The 22234-nt window shown below is 42.1% G+C and overlaps 1 protein-coding gene across 1 annotated transcript in view; it reads left to right on the forward strand.

Annotated features, from left to right (window-relative positions):
* JAKMIP3 (Janus kinase and microtubule interacting protein 3) overlaps nt 1-9638 on the forward strand; it is a 38263-nt gene extending 28625 nt beyond the window's left edge. The window contains exons 13-21 of the mRNA XM_009575154.1: nt 120-218; nt 1204-1302; nt 1392-1445; nt 4208-4273; nt 4734-4802; nt 4907-4984; nt 8014-8217; nt 8567-8632; nt 9588-9638. Of these exons, the coding sequence (XP_009573449.1) occupies nt 120-218; nt 1204-1302; nt 1392-1445; nt 4208-4273; nt 4734-4802; nt 4907-4984; nt 8014-8217; nt 8567-8632; nt 9588-9638 (786 nt within the window). The remainder of the gene's footprint in view (nt 1-119; nt 219-1203; nt 1303-1391; nt 1446-4207; nt 4274-4733; nt 4803-4906; nt 4985-8013; nt 8218-8566; nt 8633-9587) is intronic.
* The last annotated feature ends 12596 nt before the right edge of the window (nt 9639-22234 follow it).

The following is a 22234-nucleotide window of genomic DNA, read 5'->3' on the forward strand; positions in this document are numbered from 1 at the left end:
GTGGGCTCAGACCTTCCGTGCTCGCGCTGACCCCGGCGTTTCCCCGGCATGGTCAAAGTGCGGCGGATCTTGAGTGACACTCTGCAAACGGTGCTAACACATGTTGCTTTATTTTGCAGATAAAACAAATGGAAGCTGAGGAAGCTCGCTTAAAACATGATGTCCAGGACGTTAAGGATCAAAACGAGCTCCTGGAGTTCAGGATCTTAGAACTTGAAGTGAGCACGTGTTGCAGCCACGGTCCTGCCCGCCTGCCCTGGGCTGCGCGAGCCATGGCCAGGGGCACCGCGGCTTTGGGAACTCTCCCACGTTTACTGAACAAGACCAAAGGGTTTGGTACAAAGTGCTAATGAAAGAGGAAAAAAAACCCAAACAAACACTCAGGGACCAATACTGGTATTCTTGATAGGTTGTTCTGGCAGTCTTACTACTTAAGTAATTTTAAGATCCAGAAGATTGGCTCATGATGTAGATACACATTTTGCTATACTCCATCTGTTCTGAAAATGCAAAGAGATAAAACCAGAACAGATCATACATGGGAAAGAAAAAGGAACTTTTTTTTCATTGCCAAAAATCATTGCTGTGTTTCACCTCTTGCTAAACCTGCAGAGGAGTCACATGGCCTAGACCGCTCTGTTTACTCCACTGAGCCTTCTGTTTTCTGTATCATTACCTGTATAAACAGAATCTACAAGCTCTTGGAAACTGTTTTCCAAATTCTCCAGAAAGATATTAACAAAGCAATCACTTACAAAAAAAAAATTAATTGCTATTTATGTTATACTATGTGTAAGTGTATAGTTTTGTTCAAATATATTATGTAGTCAAAATAATAGGTAAGTGGTCATAATCAGTGCCCAATGAAGAAACATGGTGGGAAAATGTTAGCACTGTTAATATGTACGTCTACCCTGCTTTGCAGTGAGGTGAAGGTCTTCCCTGAGTACCCTCACAAAAGCACATGGTCTGGCCAGAGAAATGGCTCTTGCACATGGCTGTTAGTGTCAATAGCTACAGGATGCAGGAGGAAGGGTTTCTGTGCTCTGTGCACCCAGAATGAAGCCACTCTGCGATAGCATTGCTTTGCAATGTGTTCAGTTAGAGTGAACCTTTTTCAAACCATATTTATCAAGTTCTTGGTGAAGCTGCCATTTGTGACATACTGTAGTGGGTAACCAAGCAATTATTGTCATTTCTCAGGAGAGAGAAAGACGATCGCCTGCCATCAACTTCCATCACGGTCCTTTTACAGAGGGGAAAAGCCCTCTCCAAGTCTACTGCGAGGCAGAAGGTGTAACAGTAAGGGATTCTCGTTTCGTACTTTCCTTTCCCTAAATAAAATCAGACGCTCTGTTGTGACTCCTGGTTTTCCATTTCTCTCTTGTTAGGACATAGTAGTAGCAGAGCTGATGAAAAAATTGGACATTTTAGGGGATAACGCCGTAAGTGTATGTTCCTTTAATAAATTGTGCATGCTTTGGTAAATATTTGTCCTCGTGTTAAGTTAGCAAAGCCTTCTTGGTTTGCTACTGCACAACCTGTCCTCCCTGTGGTCAAAGTACTGGCCTACGAGCTAAGCGTTTCCTGGCTTTTTAAGATTTTGTTAATAGCCTTCTTACCAGTGCCATGTGCAATCTTGGTGTCACAATATCGCTTTTAAATTTTCAATGATTTGGAAAATATTTTGAAACTTTGGTGTTTTTTTTTTTCCTGGTCACTGTCCACATGGTTTATTTATTTGCTTACTCTGCATTTGCTTTGCTTTTGCATTTTAGCAGCTGTGTTTTAATTTTGTCTAATAACCCATAAACCTTTGATAGAAACTAAGATATTAAACAAAAAGTTACAACAGCAGCATGAAAAGAAGAAACAGATAATAAGAAATTTGAAAGCATTTCTTCTTTAGCAAATGGAAGTGATTAATTATACCTATAGTTATGTATATAGAAGATATATATGCCCTTGTATATTTTTTTCCTGTACTCTCATCTATCAGCAGAGCCACAGCCCCCCGTGGCTGTAAGGGGCAGAGGAGAGCAGAGGGTCTCACAGAGCCCTCGGCCGCTGCGGGGCTCCTCCCTGGGAGAACTCCGCTGCAGACATCAGGTCTGCAGAAAGGTCCCCACCGCTCTCACAGCTCCTCACCTGAGCTGCCCCAGCTCTCCCCCCTGCCTCTGTACAGTTTGGATACCAGCAAAAACGCCATCCCCAGTGCCATGGGGGCAGCCTGGAAGTATCCCTTGTCCACCTCTCCAGTTAGACCAGCTGGGTCATCATACCTCCACCGTCCCCAGTCTCTGATACCTACACGCTCTGCCCCACAAAATCAAGCCAGAAGTTAGTGGAGGAGCTGAAACACATTGAAGCAATTCATAATCTTCACGACTGCTGCAGTTAATGATATTCACACTGGCAGAAATATCAAGAATCCTGAAATCTTTTGTGTGCAAAGAATGAAAAAAAGATATGTGTAAGCTTAATCACCAATGAGTTAAGACTGACCCTACTAATGTGTGGAAAGATAATACCCATTAATCTCTTAATGCCTGTGCTAATGTTGTCTTGAATGGCATTATCAATGTCAGGTTAGTCCCGTGCAGAGTGTTTTGGGACAGAATCCCAAGCAAGCAACTTGGAGACAAACAGGAACAGAAAAAGTTATAGTTTTTCTCACATTTTCTATTCCCTTTCTTTTCCTCTTGGCTTCTTTACTTATATTAACGGTCTCTAGTCTATAATGTTATTTCCTCCTGATTTTTTTTTTCCTATTACATACAAGAAGTTAATTCCAGATGCAACTCAAGGGGGACTTCGAAGTTCTCACCTCATATAGCTTTAAGATAACTGTAGACTGTTGTTATCGCTTGGTTTTTTCTTGTTTTCACATGTTTAACATAACAGACTCAGCCACTGACGGCAGACTCTGCCCCATGGGTGCATGTTGTCATGTCTGGCTGTTAGGGAGTCTGGGAAAGTGAACCTGTGTCCCGCCTGTGTGCAAGTGATTCCATCCTTTTCTCACTTTACTCACATTTTCTCACTTGCATTTCTATAAAGCCCCCCTGGCAGCTTCTAGTTGCTTCCCACTGAACTGTCATGAGTTAAATATTGCTTTGAGTAAGGCAAACCCTTGAGAGAGTACCTCTAGGAGTAGAGCAGAAACAAAGGTCAGAGGGGTGCAATACATCCCCTGCAGCCCAGGCGGTCACTGGGGACAGGCACAGAGAAAGCGGGGCTGAGGAACACAGATGCCCTCCTCTTCCCCACACACAGGGGAACTATGTCAGGGGATAACTCATAGAACAGGAAAGAACACTGTTAATATTCTGTGTGGATGGGTTCATTTTTAATGTAACATAACTTGTTTTGAAAAAAAATTACTTACATTTATGGAAGAGACAATTTTCAGGGGTCCTCAGGAAAGGTCTCTCCCATCCCTGCTGGATAGCACTTTCACTGTCCTCAACCTTGTGCATTAAATTGAAGTTCACCATAGTCACCCTTCTTACCAACTTCCTAATTACCCTGTGGGAATGATAACACATGGAGACTGGCCCATCTTCCTGTACCTGACAGCTGAGGGTCAGACTCGGCTCTCTGGATCTGAGCAAATGTGGGTCCCAAACTAGAAGTATCCGCTTTTGCTACTGTAGATGTGGCCAGAGTAAGACCGAGGTTTGGGATGAAATGCAAAACATAGTTTCAGTATTTTCATTAAAAACCAAAACAAAACAAAACAAAAAATTAATTGAAAAACTAACATCTTAACAAGTGTTTTCCAAAATCATCACTTTTGGCTGTGCAGAGTAGGATCATGTATTAACCTACTGTGCATATAACGGAACACAGAGGACTTAAGACTGCATCTCTTTTCTTAATGGCACATTGTGCTGAGCTTGATTTTGTCTTGTGTAACTGTGTGTTTATTCCCAGTTGGGGAAAATAGATCCAGTGTCAACATCTTTTTTTTGGTAAATGTCAGAATTTTTAGAAGAATTAACTATATGTATAATAACAATTCAGCATGAATTTACAGTTGTTTTTACAACAATGTTGCATTACAATGCTAATTTTCTTTGCCTTATTGTTTATTGTTCCTCGAACATATTTAACTTCATATTTATTTAACACAGCAGTAGCCCAAGTAGTAGGTTAATAACAAGACACTGGGATTTGTTGTAATTATATTCTGCTTTTGGTGCAGAATCTGACCAATGAAGAGCAAGTAGTTGTCATACAAGCGAGGACAGTTCTCACGTTGGCTGAAAAGGTAATAACAACTGCATCACTCATCAGTAAACGCGTGTCATGAAAGAATCTGACCCTCTCAGAATAGCTCACTTGAAGACACTGGTGATGTAAATGATAGTTTCATCACAAAATGCCCTGATTCTTTATGTGAAATTACACTTACACTAGTTTTTGTCAAAATAAAGGCAACATTCAGGCAATACAGACAGACATTGCTTATTTTGAAATGTTACTTAATTAGCAAAATGATGTTAGAAGGTAAACAGCTAGGCTTTGAAATCATGCTTTTTTCCATCACCAGTATATATAAAAGAAAAGATGTAATAATAAAGTTAATTTTTCCTCTTTTATTTAGTGAATGTAAATAAGTACTTGCAGCGTGTGCTGACACACCCTAATGTCACAGTGAAAGCTGAATACGCAGGCGTGCTGCCTCTGCTCTTTAGGCTTAAGCACCTGATCTCTGTTTTTATGCACAGTGGCTACAGCAGATAGAAGTGACGGAGTCTGCGCTGCAGCAGAAGATGCTGGATCTTGAGAACGAAAAGGTACAGAGAGACAAGGGGAACGAACTGGTAGGAGAGGCAGCAGGAAGAGCAGTCGCGTTAGGGCCGCGGCCGTTGCACTGATTGCCTCTTCCTTGTGTCTCCAGGAGCTGTTCAGCAAGCAAAAGGGCTATCTGGATGATGAGCTCGACTTCAGGAAACAGTCCTTGGACCAAGCCCACAAGGTGAGGAAAACCAGTCTTGACTGAATTATGCCATCTTGATTAACTTACGTTGTGTAATATGTGTAGTCTGTTGTTTATAGAAAAACTCCCTGCTCATGGAGTGACCTGAGGACTAAATAGGCTGAATTTTAAACAAACCATCTATACCCTGAGCTAACAGTGAGTTCCTTATGAACCAAGCTCCTTGCGTTTGCATGGTCCTGGTAGGATTGGGACCCAAATACTGATTTAAGAAACACAAGTTGTAATTTAGAAGTAGTTTTGGTAAATGACTGATAAGAAAATGATGTTTTCAGTAATTTCTCTTTTCCTTCCAAAATAGAGATTTTGACCTAGACAGCCTCTGTAACCAAAACAGCTAGAGATATTATGTGATTCTGTAAATTTGAAATGAAACTGCTTTTAGGTCAGGTTCATCATGACCTGATCCTAACCCATTTCATCCATCTCTTTAGTCATCACGGTCTTGTTCCCTTTAGTCAGAGAAAAGTTCAATATATGCTCATGAAAGACATAAATGCATGAATTTTCATATCTATTTATCTCATTCTTTCAGTTCCATTTAAATCTTGAGCACAGCTACACTTTCTGAGGAGCAATGAGTATTTATGCCTCTTTTTCTGGATACCTGTTATCTATTCATATCTCAAACCATTTGGGGGAGCTTTTACTCAGTACACTTTCCGTTCCTGTAAGGATGATTTTTAAGACTGATTTTGCCAAATGCTGAGCTATATCTGGAGCCAATGTCTATGCACAGTGGAAACCCTGGAAAGTACACAAGCCCCTCTTACCTGCAGTCTTAGCCCTAACACCAGATTATCTCCTGCAGCCTTGAGCTGTTCTGAGAAGCAGTTTGGTGCAGCCAAAGGCTGAGCCTGTAGGATTCATCTTCAAAGATAAGCCCTGAGAGAGAGGTGATCCTCTGGGTCTTGGGTGAGTTCTGAAACAGATCCATAAATCAGAGTATGCAGAAACTTGCAACAGCAGCAGAGTGGGAAAAATCATATGGCATCACTTGAAACTCCTGGTAACATCATGGAGTCTGCAGAAGAGCTCGGACGCAGAGCCGTGGCTGTCGATTAGGGTGTTACTCAGCACCCTTGCGGCTCATAGCCAGCTGCTCGCTCTCCATCCATGAGATGGATCTCCAGTTCCAGGATCTCAAATTTGCCAAAGAGTCCAACAACAACTACCTGCTCCTTGGCAATGCTGCTTGTGGAGAAGGAATGAGTGTAATGAATGTGTTGCAGCCCATGCAGAAGTAGCTGAGGGTTATTTGCACTTTCCTGTATTCTTTGAATGCATCACATGAGTGTCCCCAGGCAAAGCGATGGGCTTTACTCCCAGGCACAAGTGCAGCCTGAAAGCAGCAAGAAAGCTTTGTTCTGCCCTGAAATTCAAGTGGCAAAAGCTCTTTTGATTTCTATAATTTGTTTCACTTCCATGTTTCCTTTGTGCCCCTTGAGATGAGGAGTCACTAATCTTCCCCTGCTAACTGCATCCAACAAGATTACCAGCTGTAACCGCTAAGCTTTTTGCACGGTTTTCACTCCCTTTGGTTGCTCCGAGAAGCACTTGGCTCACACAGAGTCTCCTGACACTGCTGCCCCTCTGGAGACCATGAATTTCCGCAGGCTCTTCTTTCTTCACAAGTCAATATAATCAGAGAGGGATAACAGTTGTATAATCGAGGTTTGGGGCCCAACAGAAATCCATGTTTCAAATAACAGCATTTTGTTGAGACAGTTACGGTTAGCAAGGATGTTGGCGTTATTTTTAAAAGTGAAAGCAGAATCTTCTTCTGAGATCTGATCTGATCTTCCCCACAGAGATACCATGGCTGCTGTCTTTCAGTTATCATCAGTATCTATAACTCCTGCCATGATGTTATTATTCTTGTAAATGCTTGTATTCTTCTGTCCTGAGTCTGTTAAAAGATAGTAAGAAAACCCACCAGCATCCTCAGGTGGAAAAAATTGTCGATTTTGAATTGAGCTGAATTATCACAAGAGACATCTGTGGCATTTTCAAACACTCTGTCTAGAGGTTCAAGACGCACTATTGCAGCAGTCCTGTTCTCCTGAAGCTATGGAGAGCTCTGCAAGAGGCCATCAGCTTTGGAGAGGGTGTGCAAAGGGGCCATCATTTGCTGCTTTGTCTCTTGCTCTATATCAAACTTGCTGAAAAAGATTTTGTCTTGTTTTTGGCTTGCATGAAGGAATAGCATTCATCTTGGACTTTGAAGCAGAAGTCACCTGCCCTAGGAGAGTACCAGGCTCGGTGACTCTGGGGAAATGTTGTCAATCTTCCATATCTCAATAAATCTGGAGGGTACATCGGTCTTTGTGCAAGAGAAATTTTCTGATGCAGTGAAGTAAAGGCTCTGCAGCCTGAGACTGCAGGAACAGAGCCCAGCTACCACATATATTTTTCCTGAGCATAAAGCCTCTTGGAGCTGACAGCTCTGCCAGAGGAAGTGCTGGAAACGCCTTCACACGGGGCATTTTAAGCTAGTTGGTACAAAATGCTGCAAGCACACAACGGAGAGTCATTCCTTTCTGGCAGGAGTATGACCTGGTGCTGCCATATCCTCTGCTGCTGTGAACAGAATAGCTGGGAAAGGTGAACTGAGAGACTGAACATTACATTTAAAAAATATCTGTAACTCACAAAATAAGTCTTTTAAAATCCCTTTCCTTTTCTTTTTTTCCTTTTTCCCTTTTCTCTCCACAGCCATCTCCCTATCTCCAGAAAGGAGAAGTTGACACCCATGTATTTTTTGAGAGGCAGACTAGGCTAGGCCCAGGGGCTGTCCCAGTTCCAGTGCTGCTCAGAGCCCCACAAGATAAAAGCAGCCTGAAGTATTTTCCCCCTGGACTGAGTTTTCTGCACTGTCCTGTGCGGTAGGCTCAGCACACAACCCCTCTACTGCTCCCACTGCCTTACCGGGGTTTTCAGTTCCTCACAAAATCCTCATCGGACCAGAGACAAGGTCAAGCTGACAGCCTTATATTGTTTTTGATTAGCAAATTCTGGAATTAGAAGCCATGCTCTATGATGCCCTGCAGCAAGAAGCTGGAGCCAAAATTTCCGAACTTCTTTCAGAAGAGGAGAAAGAGAAGCTGAAGAGCGCCGTAGAGCAATGGAAGCGGCAGGTGATGAGCGAGCTCCGGGAGAGGGACGCCCAAATCCTGCGAGAAAGGATGGAGCTCATTCAACATGCACAGCAGGTAGGCGCCGGTGCACGGGCACGGTGAGATTCAGGGTGGGACGGTCCCTCAGACGGAAACGTAATGAACTTGTGAGCACCAGCCTCTCCTCATAGAGCGGTACCAGAAATGGCTGGTCCTGGGGCCAGATTTTTATTTGCCTTGGATAATCCCTGCAAACAGGGCATTTTGATTTTTATAAATTTGTCACGCATAGTGACGTTCACGGAGGACTCATCTACAGCTTAAACCCAATTTATTTTTTTTAGAAGCACAGCACATACAATTTATATCTCCAAAAATAATGCATCTTCTGGGTACATCTGTATTTGGTTGGTTAATAAATATTTTTTTATTTGAAATCTGACAGAGAATTAAAGAGCTAGAAGAAAGAATTGAAGGCCAAAAAAGACAAATAAAAGAGTTAGAGGAAAAGGTAAGGTAATGCAGATGAAACAGTTATTGTATGTGCACATGACCATATATTCATTTCACCTTGGCTAAAGAAAGAATCTTATAAAAAGTTTGTGTTTGTTAGTGCAGTGAGCTAATGTGAGAGTGCTCCAGGAAACCATTTTGCATTTGCATTAGTCCCTCTGAGAAGGAAAGGTTACCAGCTTAAATTGAGTCTTTCCTTCTGTTATCCTTCAGTAAAGCCTGAAACACAGGACTTGGCAAGGATGGAGGGGTCCATCTGCCCTGGGAATGGAGTGATGAAGAGCTGCTGGATGGCAGCGGGGTGAGGTCTCGCACATGCTCCCGGAAGGAGCCAGGGATCTTTTCTCCCTGCCGTCTCCAGCATTTGCACGTGCAGCTGCACTGACCTGCCTTCCCCAGAGGGAATGAGGAAGCTCCCTCTCCCCTCCTCTCCTCTCCTCACTGGCAGCCACAGCAGTCACCTGTCACCATGGTTAATGTCATCGAGCTTTCTCCGGTCAAGTCATAACTGTTGAATTTTACCCTAAAATTACTCTCATCTGAAACCATCTATTTCTAGTGAAATTGCCATGGGAGAACTAGTTCAGGTACAATAGGGACTGAGCTGGACTTTCACCTGAAACTAAGCCCAAACCTTAGCAGTGTGGGTTTGGGGGTTTTTTTGAGGTGTCAGAAGAATTCAGCTAATTTTTTTCCTGACCTCTTGGCTGCAACTGGGCTGGGCTCCGCTGGGGCAGGAGACGACTCTCATCAGTCCGAGGGTTGCTGGGCTCTGGCTGAACTGAGCTGATCCCCGAGCCCTCAGAGCTTACTTCACACTTTGTATTTCTTTTCAACCAAGAGTTTTGTTGCACTCTGTCTGTAACCACGGCTTATTTCTCAGCTAAACACACTATAAACTCTTATTCTCTTTCTTCTCTTCCATTTTTTCCTCTCCTCCCTCCCCTTTTCAGTTTTTATTTTTGTTTTTATTTTTCTCTTTAGCTTTCATTCTTTGGTCATAGTCCTTCAGGCCACACACAAAAGGTAAGCCCTGGGATCACCTCTGGTCTCCCCTCTTCTTCTTGTTAAGCATCAGAGCCTTCCCCTTGCTGCTCAGGCTTCAGCAGCATTGTGGGGGGTCTCCTGGGTGCCCCAGATAACCCAAAAATGGAAATCTCTAAAGCCACTGCTCCTTCTCCCCGCATGGATGCGCTGTCTGACATGTTTACAGATGGATTAAACCCCTTGCATTATCTTGTCCTGTCTTCAGGCTAAAAAACCAGAATGCCTTGTGGGGGGGACATGTCATTTACAAATGTGTGCTTCTCCCAGCATCATGCCTTAAGGCACTAGATATTGCCCAACCCCACATTTTTTCCCATGTCAATAGGAGATAAAATGCCAATCTGTTTGTGCTTCCAGAGATGGTAGAAATTATCACGTCATGGATGGCATTGAGGGGAACATTCCCTATTAGTCATCAAAGTCAACGGAATACAACACAAATCCTTTTTTATCAGTTGTACAATTCAAACACATGCTTACAAATATAAACTTTACAGAAATTTCATGCATGTTATTTTTGCCCAGATATACTTTTTTTGATCCATATTTTTATGTATTTCTCTTGTTTCAGCCTACTGAAGAAGCTAGAATTGCTTCTACTGTTATTAACAGGAAGACAGCACTGATTACCAAGACAGAAAAAGAGACATTGCCATTTCAAAAACCCCAAATATCTCTCATATTTTGCTACTGGCGATGGAAGATGCAATATTTCTGACCTTTTCAGACTGAAGCTGAACTAGGGTATGTGGAAATTTCTGCACAGGTGGTGTCTGCACCCCTGTAACCTCTGACTGAGCATTTTGAAAAGCTAGAACCAAGCTGACAAAGAAGAAAGCCAAAAACCCCCTCCCTCTCCTACAGCCACAGACTCCTTCCTGGAGTCCTGGCTTTGCTGCTTGAAATAGCTCTCAGCTTTACATAAGGAGCAGTATTCTAATTCAGATAAACTGAATATATTTTGGTTCCCTGCTAAGCAGGTAGTAAATTGCTTCTCTGTAGAAGTGACCGTGTCCTGTTTTATATTTCACACATTTATATTTGTTATTCATAGTTATTTAAAAATCTGTCTTGAAAGAAGATTTTAGGAAGAGTTGCAGAGGAGTAACTCATGAAAAGATAAATGTATTTCTTCACAACACAGGGTATGTCCAATGGTTGGTTGCATATCCCACAAGCCCAATTTTAGGGAAAAACGTGAAGCTATGTTTGAACCCTTCAAGATATCAAGTTGTAATTTTGGGGCTAATTTTCAGTAGACCATGGCTCACAGCATGATGAGAAAAATGGCACAATAATTTATAATTTGCTGTCCCTAAATGATGACAAAAGACTTAATATTGTCCCAACAAAAAGTTCAACCTGGAAAAGAGTGAGTGGAAAGCATGTTATCTCTGATCCGCACGCTCTGGGCTGGGGGAGGCAGCAAAAGGGAGCAGAAGATTTTATCACCTGGAGGCAAGGGAACACAAGTACCACAGAACCCGAGCCCAGGAGGCTGGTGCAGGAGCCAGGAAGGAAAAATGGATCCTCTAGAAAAACAGGTGAAGGAGGGAAAATCCAGAAGAAATCCCACCAGTGTGAGTCGCAAATGAGAACTGCAGCTGAGCGCACAAACCCGGGGCTGTCGAGGAAGGGCAAGAGCAAGCTCCCGTCCACAGCTTCCCACAGCTGTGGTGTCACGAAGGTCCTCGAGGCGCAGGATGTGGGTGGGAACTCCCCGTCCCTTGGAAGCACAAGGCAGGAAGCAAAACCAGAGCTCCTGACAGGTAAGACTGATTAACTGGAAACCAATTTATTGTATAATTATATATACTATGTAACTTCCTTTGCATGGCTGTTAGTCCCTCTTGCTCAAGTTAAAATGTTTCTGATGATAATGCAGAGAAAATTTTGAAATGAACAAAGACTTCATGTAAACATTATTTATTTATCTATCTATCTTTTACTTTAGTAATTTAGGGATTGAATTTCAGTATGATATAATCAAAAATGCTAACTTTATTTCTTTAGATCAGTGGTCACTCTTAACAAAAAAGTACTAGGAGGTAATGAAATACACTGTCAAATTTGTATGAACAGCAAGCAGTTGTGCTACTTTAAAAATGTATATTTTAAATGCAATAGATTAAAATAATTTTCGTTTTGGACTGAAAAGACAAATAGTATTCAGAAAAGTATTTTAATTCACAATTTCACTTACTTTTTTTCTAATTTATGCTGGTAATTAGTTACTTGGCTGGTAAAACATGACGGGGACAGTAGCAGCAGTCAGTGGATCTGCTTTAAAGGAGTAATTGTCTCTCTGCACTTCATCCCATCAGTTTTCTTTTTTTTTTCCCCCAAATAGTTTTTCTAAGCAGAATGTCTATCAAATCTGAGTTTGAACATCTCTCAGATCTTAAGCGTTTGACTGCAGGTTATTGATTTGCTGCTTTAGATAGGATTGCTGCTTTTAAAATCAATCAGACATAGAATGTCTACATACAGAGGGATGCATTCAGGGAGTCTTAGAAATTATTTGTCTTACGTGGTGCTCGCTAATGTAATTTGTGGTCAGGGTTAGATTTGACGATGCCCTTTCTTCTTCAAAACTTGCAGTTGTACATCTCAGCCCTGCTAGTTTTTAGAGAGGGGTCCAAACCCTTCGTTCTGTCAGTGTCACGCCAGTCTCCGAGGGGCTGGTGTTTCCTGGGCAGTAAGATCAATGAGATCTATGCATTTAGTAACCCAAAAAAGAACCTTAATGCAGTCAAAGGAGGGAAATAGTTTAAATCAGGAAATGGTTGAAATGAGTATATGACAATGGGAGGGCTTTTTAAAAACCAGAACAGGTTTACAAAGATGGTAAACTGAAACCGAGAAGAAAGACTTACCCAAGTCTTTCTTTCATGTGAGACGTGGCGTGAGCCTTTCCCGGAGCGTTGGCAGGAGGGTGGTTAACCTCCAAGTCTCAGACTGCTCCACCTTGCTATGTAGAGGCATTTCAGACACTTGCTAAAGCAAAAATTAAGTGCTCACACATGGGGTTGGCAAACTTATAGGCTCTGAGTTGGTATACCTTAATGTGTGCTTATTATTAGAGGCTTTCAGGATAATACCGTTATTATACCCTTAACACACCTACACGTCCGTGTTTCAGCAGTGCTCATCACACCGCTGCACGATCTCCGGGCTACGACAAAGGGCTGAAGCGGTGGGTGGGAGCTGGTGCGGAGCAGGCTGTGGCGGGCTGCGCCCCAGCCTTTCCCAGCGGGGTGCTTGGTGCAGCCCGGGATGTGCTGGAACGTGCTCCGGAGAAATGAGAAAGGAAGGGAGAATTATTGAATGGGGATCACGGGCTGTGAGCGACACAGGGTGCTGGGGACAACATAGGACAGTGGCGTCGGAGGCGACACTGGCGCAGGAGGCCAGTCAAGGTCCAACGAGTGCCTTTTTCTGGCTTTTCTTAGTTTATGACTGCTTTATGCCAAGCTGTAGAGAAACCCATCAGCGGGATCAGCCACCGGAGGGTGCTGCAGGCTAAAGGAAATTGGAAATAGCGTGTACTGTAGGGTGATAAACTGCTGCTTTATGGGCTGTTTTGTTGTTTTAAGCAGTTTTAGGAAGTTGCTTTAGGCAGTTACCTATCTTAGTTATTTTTCAGTGTATGTTTAAGTCATACTGGAGATCGGAGACTCCCAGGGATAGGTAGCACTTGCATATTTCCAAATAAATAAGTTGTCAGTTAAACTAAGAGAAACTTTTCTTGATACTAACTTTTGCATTTATAGAAGGGCTTGAGCATCCCAAAATTTGTAATCTTTTTCCTAATTATCTTATTTTAATAAAAGAAACATTTATTATAACTCTATTTGATATTTGTTTATTCAAAAGAAATAACATCTCATAAAGATAAGTAGCATTTTTAAAGAATTCTACTTGGAAACTGTACATTACTGTTCTGTGACACAAACCTGCCGTTTCTTCTCTTTATGTCAGACATAGAAGTAAGTTCTGCTGCAGCGGCCATTAACTGACAAATGCAGTAATTAGTGTCTCCTTTTTGAAATATGCAAATAACAGAGCATTAGGCTCTAAGCTAAAGCAAATGCATTTCTGTTCTTCTGTAATGAGTTGAACCACATACAGACATCTCAGGAGCTTCCAAAAAAAAAGAGACATAACTTGCTGAAGCCCAGGTTTGCATAAGGAAAATCTGTGCTTAATGCACAAGCTTGTAGTTGAATGCACATGCTTTGGGAATTCAGCAGCACGTGTCTAAGCATATATTCAGTCAAATCCTAAATGAACGTTGGGAGTTACATCCCAGCATTAGACTCACATTTCATATATCTGGCCAAAAGTCTTTCTGGCTTCAGGAGAAAACCCGTAAGACCCTGCATATCATCAGAAGGAAACCTGTCCCTCAGGTTGGAATGGCTCAGGACATGATGCTATTGGGTTTCAGAAGATAATTTTCCTTGTTCCCCACTTTTTTGCTGTCTACAAGCTTGCTGTCCTGCTCCCCTCGACCTCACGAGGTGTGTACACCCCTCCGGTCTGTGGCCCCATCCACCACCCCGCAGGAGGTGGCTACTGACTGTGCCATTCCCCCAGCCTCTTGGGGGAACCCCCCATGGTCCCAAAGGCTTTCGGGGCCAGCGGTACAGCATGAGGGGGGACCCCTAGGACCCAAAGAGCATGGGAGGTCTATGCGGATGTGTCCCGCCTCCCCAACCCAGCAGGGAGCCATGCCCCTGGAAGAGGGAGTTTCAGTCCTTCCCTACCCCTCCCACATTGCCTTTGCTTTGGAGGGCTGGAGAGACAAACAGACTCGAAGTCCCGTTCACCCCCAGGCCCTGACTGGGACTTAAACAAACATGAAGGAAGAGCTCCAGCACAATGCCGTTGCCCGCAGCCAGCTCTGCCGAGCAGGAGGTGGTCACAGACCGAATTTCTCCATGGTCAGAGTGGGCAGCGCTTTGTAGCAGAAATTACGGGGGTTTGTACAGTGTGGGCAATAATCCCTCTGCTCTTGCTGGCAGTAGCTGTTTGAGTAAAAAAAATTGTCCTGAACACAGAGTAGGCTCTTAGGTTGTGGTTTCCAATGTATCGATGCAATTATTCCCTTTATGGCTAAAAAGTTTTACCTAGTATCATATGCTTTGTGTGTGTGTACACAAATGTAAAATGGAGAGCTGTGAGACTGGTCCTTGAAGGAGTCCATAAATGTGTGCATTTGAGGAAAGGGAGTAGTTGCCCATCACTACCACACAATATCTTTTGTAAATAAATTCCTTCTGATAAATACATTCGAGATGTATACATTCATGTTAACCTGGACTGAAGACAGACACAGATAAAATTGGAATGACAAAAATAAGTCCTGTGTTCACCCTTACAAAGAGATATTCCCTCCGTGAAGAAGGATCACATCTGGGCGATGATTCAGTTTGATTCATGACTGTAAGGTTTCCTGTTGGTGATAGAAGATAGTACTGTAATTACAATCTCAATTATTTTAATCTTAATTAAAACATTGAAAATATTAATATTAAAAGGAGATTATTTACATTTTTTCAGTGATAGAAGGATGGAGAGAAGACCTCAGTCTAAAAGAGGGTTGCCATGTTTAATTGGCACCTGTGGAACAGCATGTGCTTCAGGAGCATGGGGAGATGCCTCTCCCCAAAAAATCATCAGTGATGTTGACCAGCAGTGAACCAGCTTTAGGCTCATCATGGACAATGATTTCAGACAGTAACCCATGTATTTTCAGGTCCTCTAGCCCTTGTGTTTCTTACATCAGTATAATTCCTTTTAGAAGTAGTCTTAACATTTTTAAAAAAGAATATACAACCTACGTCCTACGGTACGCAGCAATTAGAAATACTAACTTCAAATCTTCAGAATCTGATCTTTTTGTTTAACTGTGGGTAGTACGTGTGAGTGTGGGGGGCATTTCTCCCAGCAAAAGCCTACAGAGCTCCCGCTGGGGTCACCTTCTTCTACACCAGTGCTGGATCTCTCCATGCGAATCTGTTTGGTTTGTAGATAATTACTTTTCTTTAAATTACTTTGTGCATTGATCCCATAATCAAATTGCTTTTTTATCGGTGTGCTTTAGTTGTCAGAAGAGGTTGGGGTTTTTTAAGACCAGCATCACATTTTTCCAGAAACGATCCACAGGGGAGATGATGAGCTACTGGAGCTTAAATTTTCCTGTAGTATTCTGTCAGCTGCCTTCTGTATATATATATTCATGCATTTTGAAAGGGGTTGTAATCGGCCTTCTTAGCAGGGGTATGGAGATAAGGCTAATCAGCTACATTATTACAATACTAATTGGCAAGTCTTTGCTGTGCAGGATGACCCAAAACATCTTTGTTTAAAGTGAACTGTGTAGGGGAAATTCAAGCCTTCAAGAAGCCTCCAGTTGAGCAAATGGCATTCAGGGGAAGATATAAAAGAAATTACTCAAAGGCTGCTCATTTTTACTGCGCTGTAAATTTTGTGAACCTTTCTTGATCCCAGCAAAGAGCAGAATTTGGTTCAGTAATAATGAAGCGATTTCCAGCACATTAATAATCATCAATTTATATAAAAGCGTAGGGTGTCTCATTGCACAGTATTTCTGCTTTAATGTTTCAGGGGTTGTTACAAACTGAAATGCATAGAAATGACAATGTCAGTCTGAATTTACAGATGAGATGAGGTGGAGGTCCTCGGGCAGGAGTAACGACATCACTGGTACTTAAGGATAGCTTCAGCATAGTGCAGATTTGAGGCGCATCTGGGAAAGCTCTTTGATCATGGAAAGGTCTCCGTTTATAAAGAGGCTGCTATTTACTGTTTCACTAACTCCCACAGGAAAACAATTTGAAGCAGACCTGCTGAGATTTTCCTTCTAAGCAGAGCATCTGTTTTATTATGGCGCTAACTTTCTGTTGTGCTTCCTGGACAGGTTAAGAAAGGGCAGTACCTAGGACAATTCTTCACATTATCCTTTCTACGATCAAGAAGCCCACATTCCTATTTTGTCATAGTGATATCTGAGATACAGCATAATTAATAGGGGTGTTCTTATGTCTGGGAGAAGTAGCGAAGAGCTTTCTCAGAGTGTAAACATCCTGTAAATTTGTGCACAGCAGTAGCAATTCCATGTCATGTCTGCTTCCCCCTCAAAACCTTGGGAGCTTCCATCCCCTGCCTTTCTCTCAGAAAGAAAATTACAGATATGCTCCCGGCAGAGCCTGGAGTTTTGAACAAATCCCCACAGAGACATTTCTACGTAAACTGACCATTTTCTGGCATGCTTCACGGACTAGACACGCTCTACAGTGACTCTTTGTTTCACACCTGTATCATATCAGCAAGGGTTTTTGTTAGGGAAAAACAACAAATCAGTAATTATAATGAAAACACACATTCAGCATAACTCAGTACAGAACTGAGATTTGCATTGTAAAAGCCTAGTCCACGGAGCTGTTTTTAAAGATAATCATTCATTTAATCATTTTCCAAAGTACTCTCGGGCATAGCAGATTCAGTTGTCATGAAGTCTAAAGTGTTCTTTGCCTTAATTTTATTCTTGCCGAGTCCTTGTAAATAACAAGAACACAGATTTTTATAATGTACCAAACAGTATTAGCCCGAAGAATTAATTAGCTGGAAAATCTATTATAAAGTGAACTTTTTTTTAAAAAATGTGTATATTTATAAATTAATATGTTTGTGTACACACACCCCCTACATATATATACAAATACATTTATACATGCATAGCATGAATTTGCAAGGCTTACAGCAGTCAAAACCTTTGGGAAAGTTGTTATACTGATACATAATAGCAAAGGAAGAAGAAAAATATTTTTTTGAGCATACTCTAGCATAAATTAGCAGGAACCTTTTCTTGGTTCTTATCCTTCACTTCTGATAGAGAGCCAAGACACACAACAAAACACTTAAATATTATCTGGAGAATCAAATTTTAAGCGTAAATGCAAATTAGCTAGATTAAACTTAATTTTTTATGACTGGTTCCCAGTGCTGTTAGGCACAACTTTTTGGGAATTCATGCTCTTTATTCATAAATATTTCACATAATAGCCCTGAAAAAGTGGTACCGCTGTTTGATAGTTTCATGTCATGGACATTATGTATCCCTTCCAATGCTATTATAATATGCATATAGAGAAGCATAAAAACATATTGTGAAGATTTTGGGTTGAGATGTGTTGGGAAAAGTCACAATTCTGAAGATTTTTGGTTAGATAATTAGATGAAAGTAATGAATATTCGACTTACTATTTAGCATTATTAGCTATTAGGATGCTGTGTTATCGAGTCTTAAACTTCTAGTTTTATGATTTTAGTCTGGTTTTGTAAACACACAGAAACATTGTGTGTCTGCCTGCCCAGCTAATCCCGCTGCATGCAGATTTGGGGCTCGGGGGTAGAGAGGGGACAGCCTGGCCGGGGGGTGGATCAGATGCGGGATGGCTCCAGACTGGCTGTGCCGGAGAGGTTAATGTAAGGGTATACATGGGATGGTGCTCTGTTTCCTCCATAAAACTTTGCTGCTTATAGGGTTTGGGTGTTAACTGTACTCCACTAAAATCAAAGAGAACTCTTCTGCTGAATCCAGGGAGCAGGATGTCTCCTTACACCTCTTATGTGCGTTGTGTCAGCTTGCGAGGTCAGCCCCTAACCCACCTACATGCCTCCAGACCTGCACATCCCAAGCCCGCCACATTTGCTGCATGTATGCAGATGATCTTTAGCACATGTATGCAGTGGGGTTGATAGGCAAAGTGGATGTGTCTGCACTTCTGGGTCATTAGAAATGCCAGATAAACCTCCCCCAGGAAAGGAGAACATGTCTAAGAAACTAAGACCTGTAACAGCCTTAAGCAGATCTGTAGAGGCAGATGCAGGAAATTTTGTTCTGTCAGTGGCTTTTTCTAAAGACAGATTGCCCCAATGGCCAGTTTCCTTCTTGTTATAAACAAGAACACACCCTAGGGATACGACAAATTGATGAAATTAGTGTCAGAATGGCTGTCAAGGAGATACTAGCATACAGAGCAATGCTGTGATGGTCATGAATGTAAGAGGACTGTAAAATATCCACACATCATCGAATCAAAGCAACCTTTTCAACCTACGCTAATTGTACCAAGAGAGTGACTGTACAATCCTAAAGGCTGTCAATTTATAATTTAACAGATTTCTGAGAGTGTTAATGGTAGCTATGTTTCCTAAAAACTGCCGTGAAAAGGTCATCTAGGAAAGAGAGCTATGTTTCAGTACGATTAAGCTGCCTTCAACCTAGAGGACCCAGGGGTTCCTTGTCAGGGCTGAGATCGGGGCTGCCGTCTCGCCCTGAACTCTCGCTCTTGGGCTGCCTTTCCCCCAGGAGCAGCCTGAGTTACGGTCGGGGTGTCAGCCTGCATTTTCTGCATTAGCTCCGCATTTACGGCTTGACTAGGTTCCCCACCGCTTTGAAACCCTTCCTTTTTAAATGTCATGTATTACTGCCGCAGCTGACCTCGTATTTGTGACCTGGTGATCTATAATAAGAAATAATGCTTGTGAGCAACCAGGTTCTTCACAGATTGTCGTGGTTTTGTTATTTTTCTATCTTTCAGAGCTGCTTCAATTATTTGTTTCAGATTGTGTTGTCGCAATTGTCGGATTGCCTTCAGAGCCGATGTAGTACAGAATAGGTGAACCAGGGGATGTTTTTATTCCCTGTTATGTTGTGTAATTATGATTTTCAAACAGTACGGAAGACTTGGCCATGAATTCAGCAGCGGAGTAGCGTTCTCCTAGCGCAGCGGAAGGGACCTTTGCAATACCTGCTTGTGAACGGATCTGGACAGGGATGGATGCTCGAGCTCAGCCCCAGGCCTGGGCAGTGGCCGGTGCCAACCTGCCTCCCTCCACTGCCAAGGCGGGCGCAGTTAGCTCTGGCATTGCCTGTTGCTGCCATCAAAAGGCTCCATTTTCTGCAGATTAATTTTGAAAGCACAAAAAATCCATTGCTAACTATTTGACTAGGCTGAGTGGAGCTGAATGGCTTCTTTGTCTGCAGTTTTCACAGGAGTCCCCCAAATATGAAATTCCCAATCCCCAGCTGCCCGAGGAGACGCTCGCAGCTAAAGGCTTTATTTCCCCATGGGCCTCTTCAGCCCTTCCAGCTGTGGCAGCAGATGGATGCATATGCTACATAAGGGATTCCAGTCATAAACTTACTGCTTATACATTAAAATAGAGATTTCTGTAAGGGTTGAGTATTAAGAAAGTTTTTTAAATCCACATTATTGCAATTATAGAAGACAAATATTTTAAATTATTTTCTTTAGTTGGAAAACAAATTGATGCTATTTATGTTTTCTGGGTATGTAATAAATAGTGATATTACCTAATATTTTATATATAACACAACATGTAAATGTATTTTATAGCTATCGTACCGTATTTTCCAATACCATAATGACTGTCTTCTAACAGATTTGTCTTTTTAAAAAGCATTCTAACATAATTTACTAATTACATGAAAAGTATACATAAATGTATTACAAATTCACTCATAAGCACCATTTACCCAAATATTGGGAAATACCCCAATAATTAGGGGATGATAGCAACAATTAATGTAAACTAGGTTTCTAAAGGGCAAAACAAATAGTTTTCAGTGCAGAATCAGCCATTATTCTAAAAACAATGCAGGATTAAAATGGATAAATTTAACCCGTTCTGGTGGGAGTACAAGAACCAAGGCCATGCTGTCATGTGCTGCTTTTTGGATGGTACAGGAGTCATCAAATAGTTTTAACTATAAATCTTCTCATTCTCTGTTACACACTGCTTCAAAATCCAGCATGAAAAGAAAATGCTGTAGACTGCTTCTATGTACATATATGTATATGTGTGTGTGCAAAATTAATAGTATCCAGTTTATTTCCAAAATACTTCATCACAAATAAATCCTTTGTAATGGAAGGAAACAGCTTTTAAAAACCTTGCTATTAAGCATCAAAAGATCAACAGTTTTTGTGCTGTAGCGTATCTGTGTCGGATTTCCTCCTATCTTCATTAAAGAAAGATGGGTAAGCCTAATTGTGCTGCAAGAGCCCCTGGCATTCTGCACTTCATTCTTCATTCAACTTTATGAGTGTGTTGCTGATGCCAGAAACCCAGCTTTCCCTAAATGTGGGTCTGTTTATGTGGGTCTGTTTATGGCATAAAATTTTGAAGAAAAGTGAACAGAAATGGTTAAAAAACAGATGTACTGGTTGTTACCCTCGTTAGTCACCATCTCAGCAGAGCTCCAGTGATGGGAGGTGAAGGGTGGATCCGATCTAGGTCAGGGCTTGGCGCAGGCAGCTCGCATTAGAGAGGTGATGCCTGAAATCCCCAACCCGCCCTGACGGCAGCGCCAGCTCCAGCCTCGCCCCAAGCCCGTGAAGATGCTGAAAAGCTTTGGGGGGGGCAGGGCCCCAGGAACAGCGTTTCAGATTCCAGTCCTATAAATATTTATGAAGCGAAATGCTTTTATGCTCATGAATAGTTCTTTTGCGTAGCATATGTTCACAAGGTTTATCAACATAAATGGACCATGTCGAGTAATTTTCCTTCAGTTGGTATATTTGACTATTGTAAGGGGGGAAAAAACCCAGAATTTTCCAGATTAGTATGATCGGGAACAAAATACACCATAGATATATTCACTGGGATGTCTTGCAAAAAATTGCTCTTAATTCTTAAACGCCGAAATCAAAGTGAAAATTAAGAATTTAGTAACAAATTAAGTGGACAGTAAAAGACTGCTGATTACTGAGATTCTTGGAGCTAGTAACCGTTACTCATGCCACAAAAGCGTTCTGAATGAGGCCTTAAATGCAGTCGGTCCTGCTGCCTGGTATTTATTGCTGGCCTGGCAGCTGGCAGGGCGAGCAAACGGCCAGGGAAAGGCAGAGCAGGGACTGCGAGACGCCGGGGCTGCCGGGGCTTGGCGGCGGGCGAGCAGGTGAGGATCGGGCTCGCTCTTGCACTGCAGGAATCAGGCAGCATCAGATCAAGCTTTCACATAAAGGGAGAACGTGGAAGCTGACTGCGAGCGCTGGTTCTCACGGGAGCTGCTGCGCTCACAGGTGAGCATTGCAGGCAAAAGGTACAATGAAGTTTTTAGAGTCAAACTAGCTTTGCCCACAGCACTTTCTTTTTGTTGTTAGCTTCAGGCAGGATGATGCTCCTGTAGAAGCCCCTGAATTTTTGCAGAGACTTATTTTCACTCAGTAGAGAATTAAAGTAGGGAAATTGCATGAGGGGTCTTCAACCACTCATCTGGCTCGCACAGTCAGTATTAGCAAAAAATAACATCTTACAAAATAAGGTGCACTTCTTCCAAGCTGTGGTTGCAGCTGTAATTTGTGTAAGTATTGAAAGATCCATAACTATTATTAGCCTGATCTTTAGCTACTGTAAATCACCATAATTTCATTGGAACTAGCAGAGAGTTTCTTCTTTCTCATCAGAAAAAAAGGAAAAAAAAAAAAGGAAATAA

The sequence above is a fragment of the Fulmarus glacialis genome, unplaced genomic scaffold, assembly GCF_000690835.1.
Source record: "Fulmarus glacialis isolate BGI_N327 unplaced genomic scaffold, ASM69083v1 scaffold9813, whole genome shotgun sequence".
NCBI classification, from domain to species: domain Eukaryota; kingdom Metazoa; phylum Chordata; class Aves; order Procellariiformes; family Procellariidae; genus Fulmarus; species Fulmarus glacialis.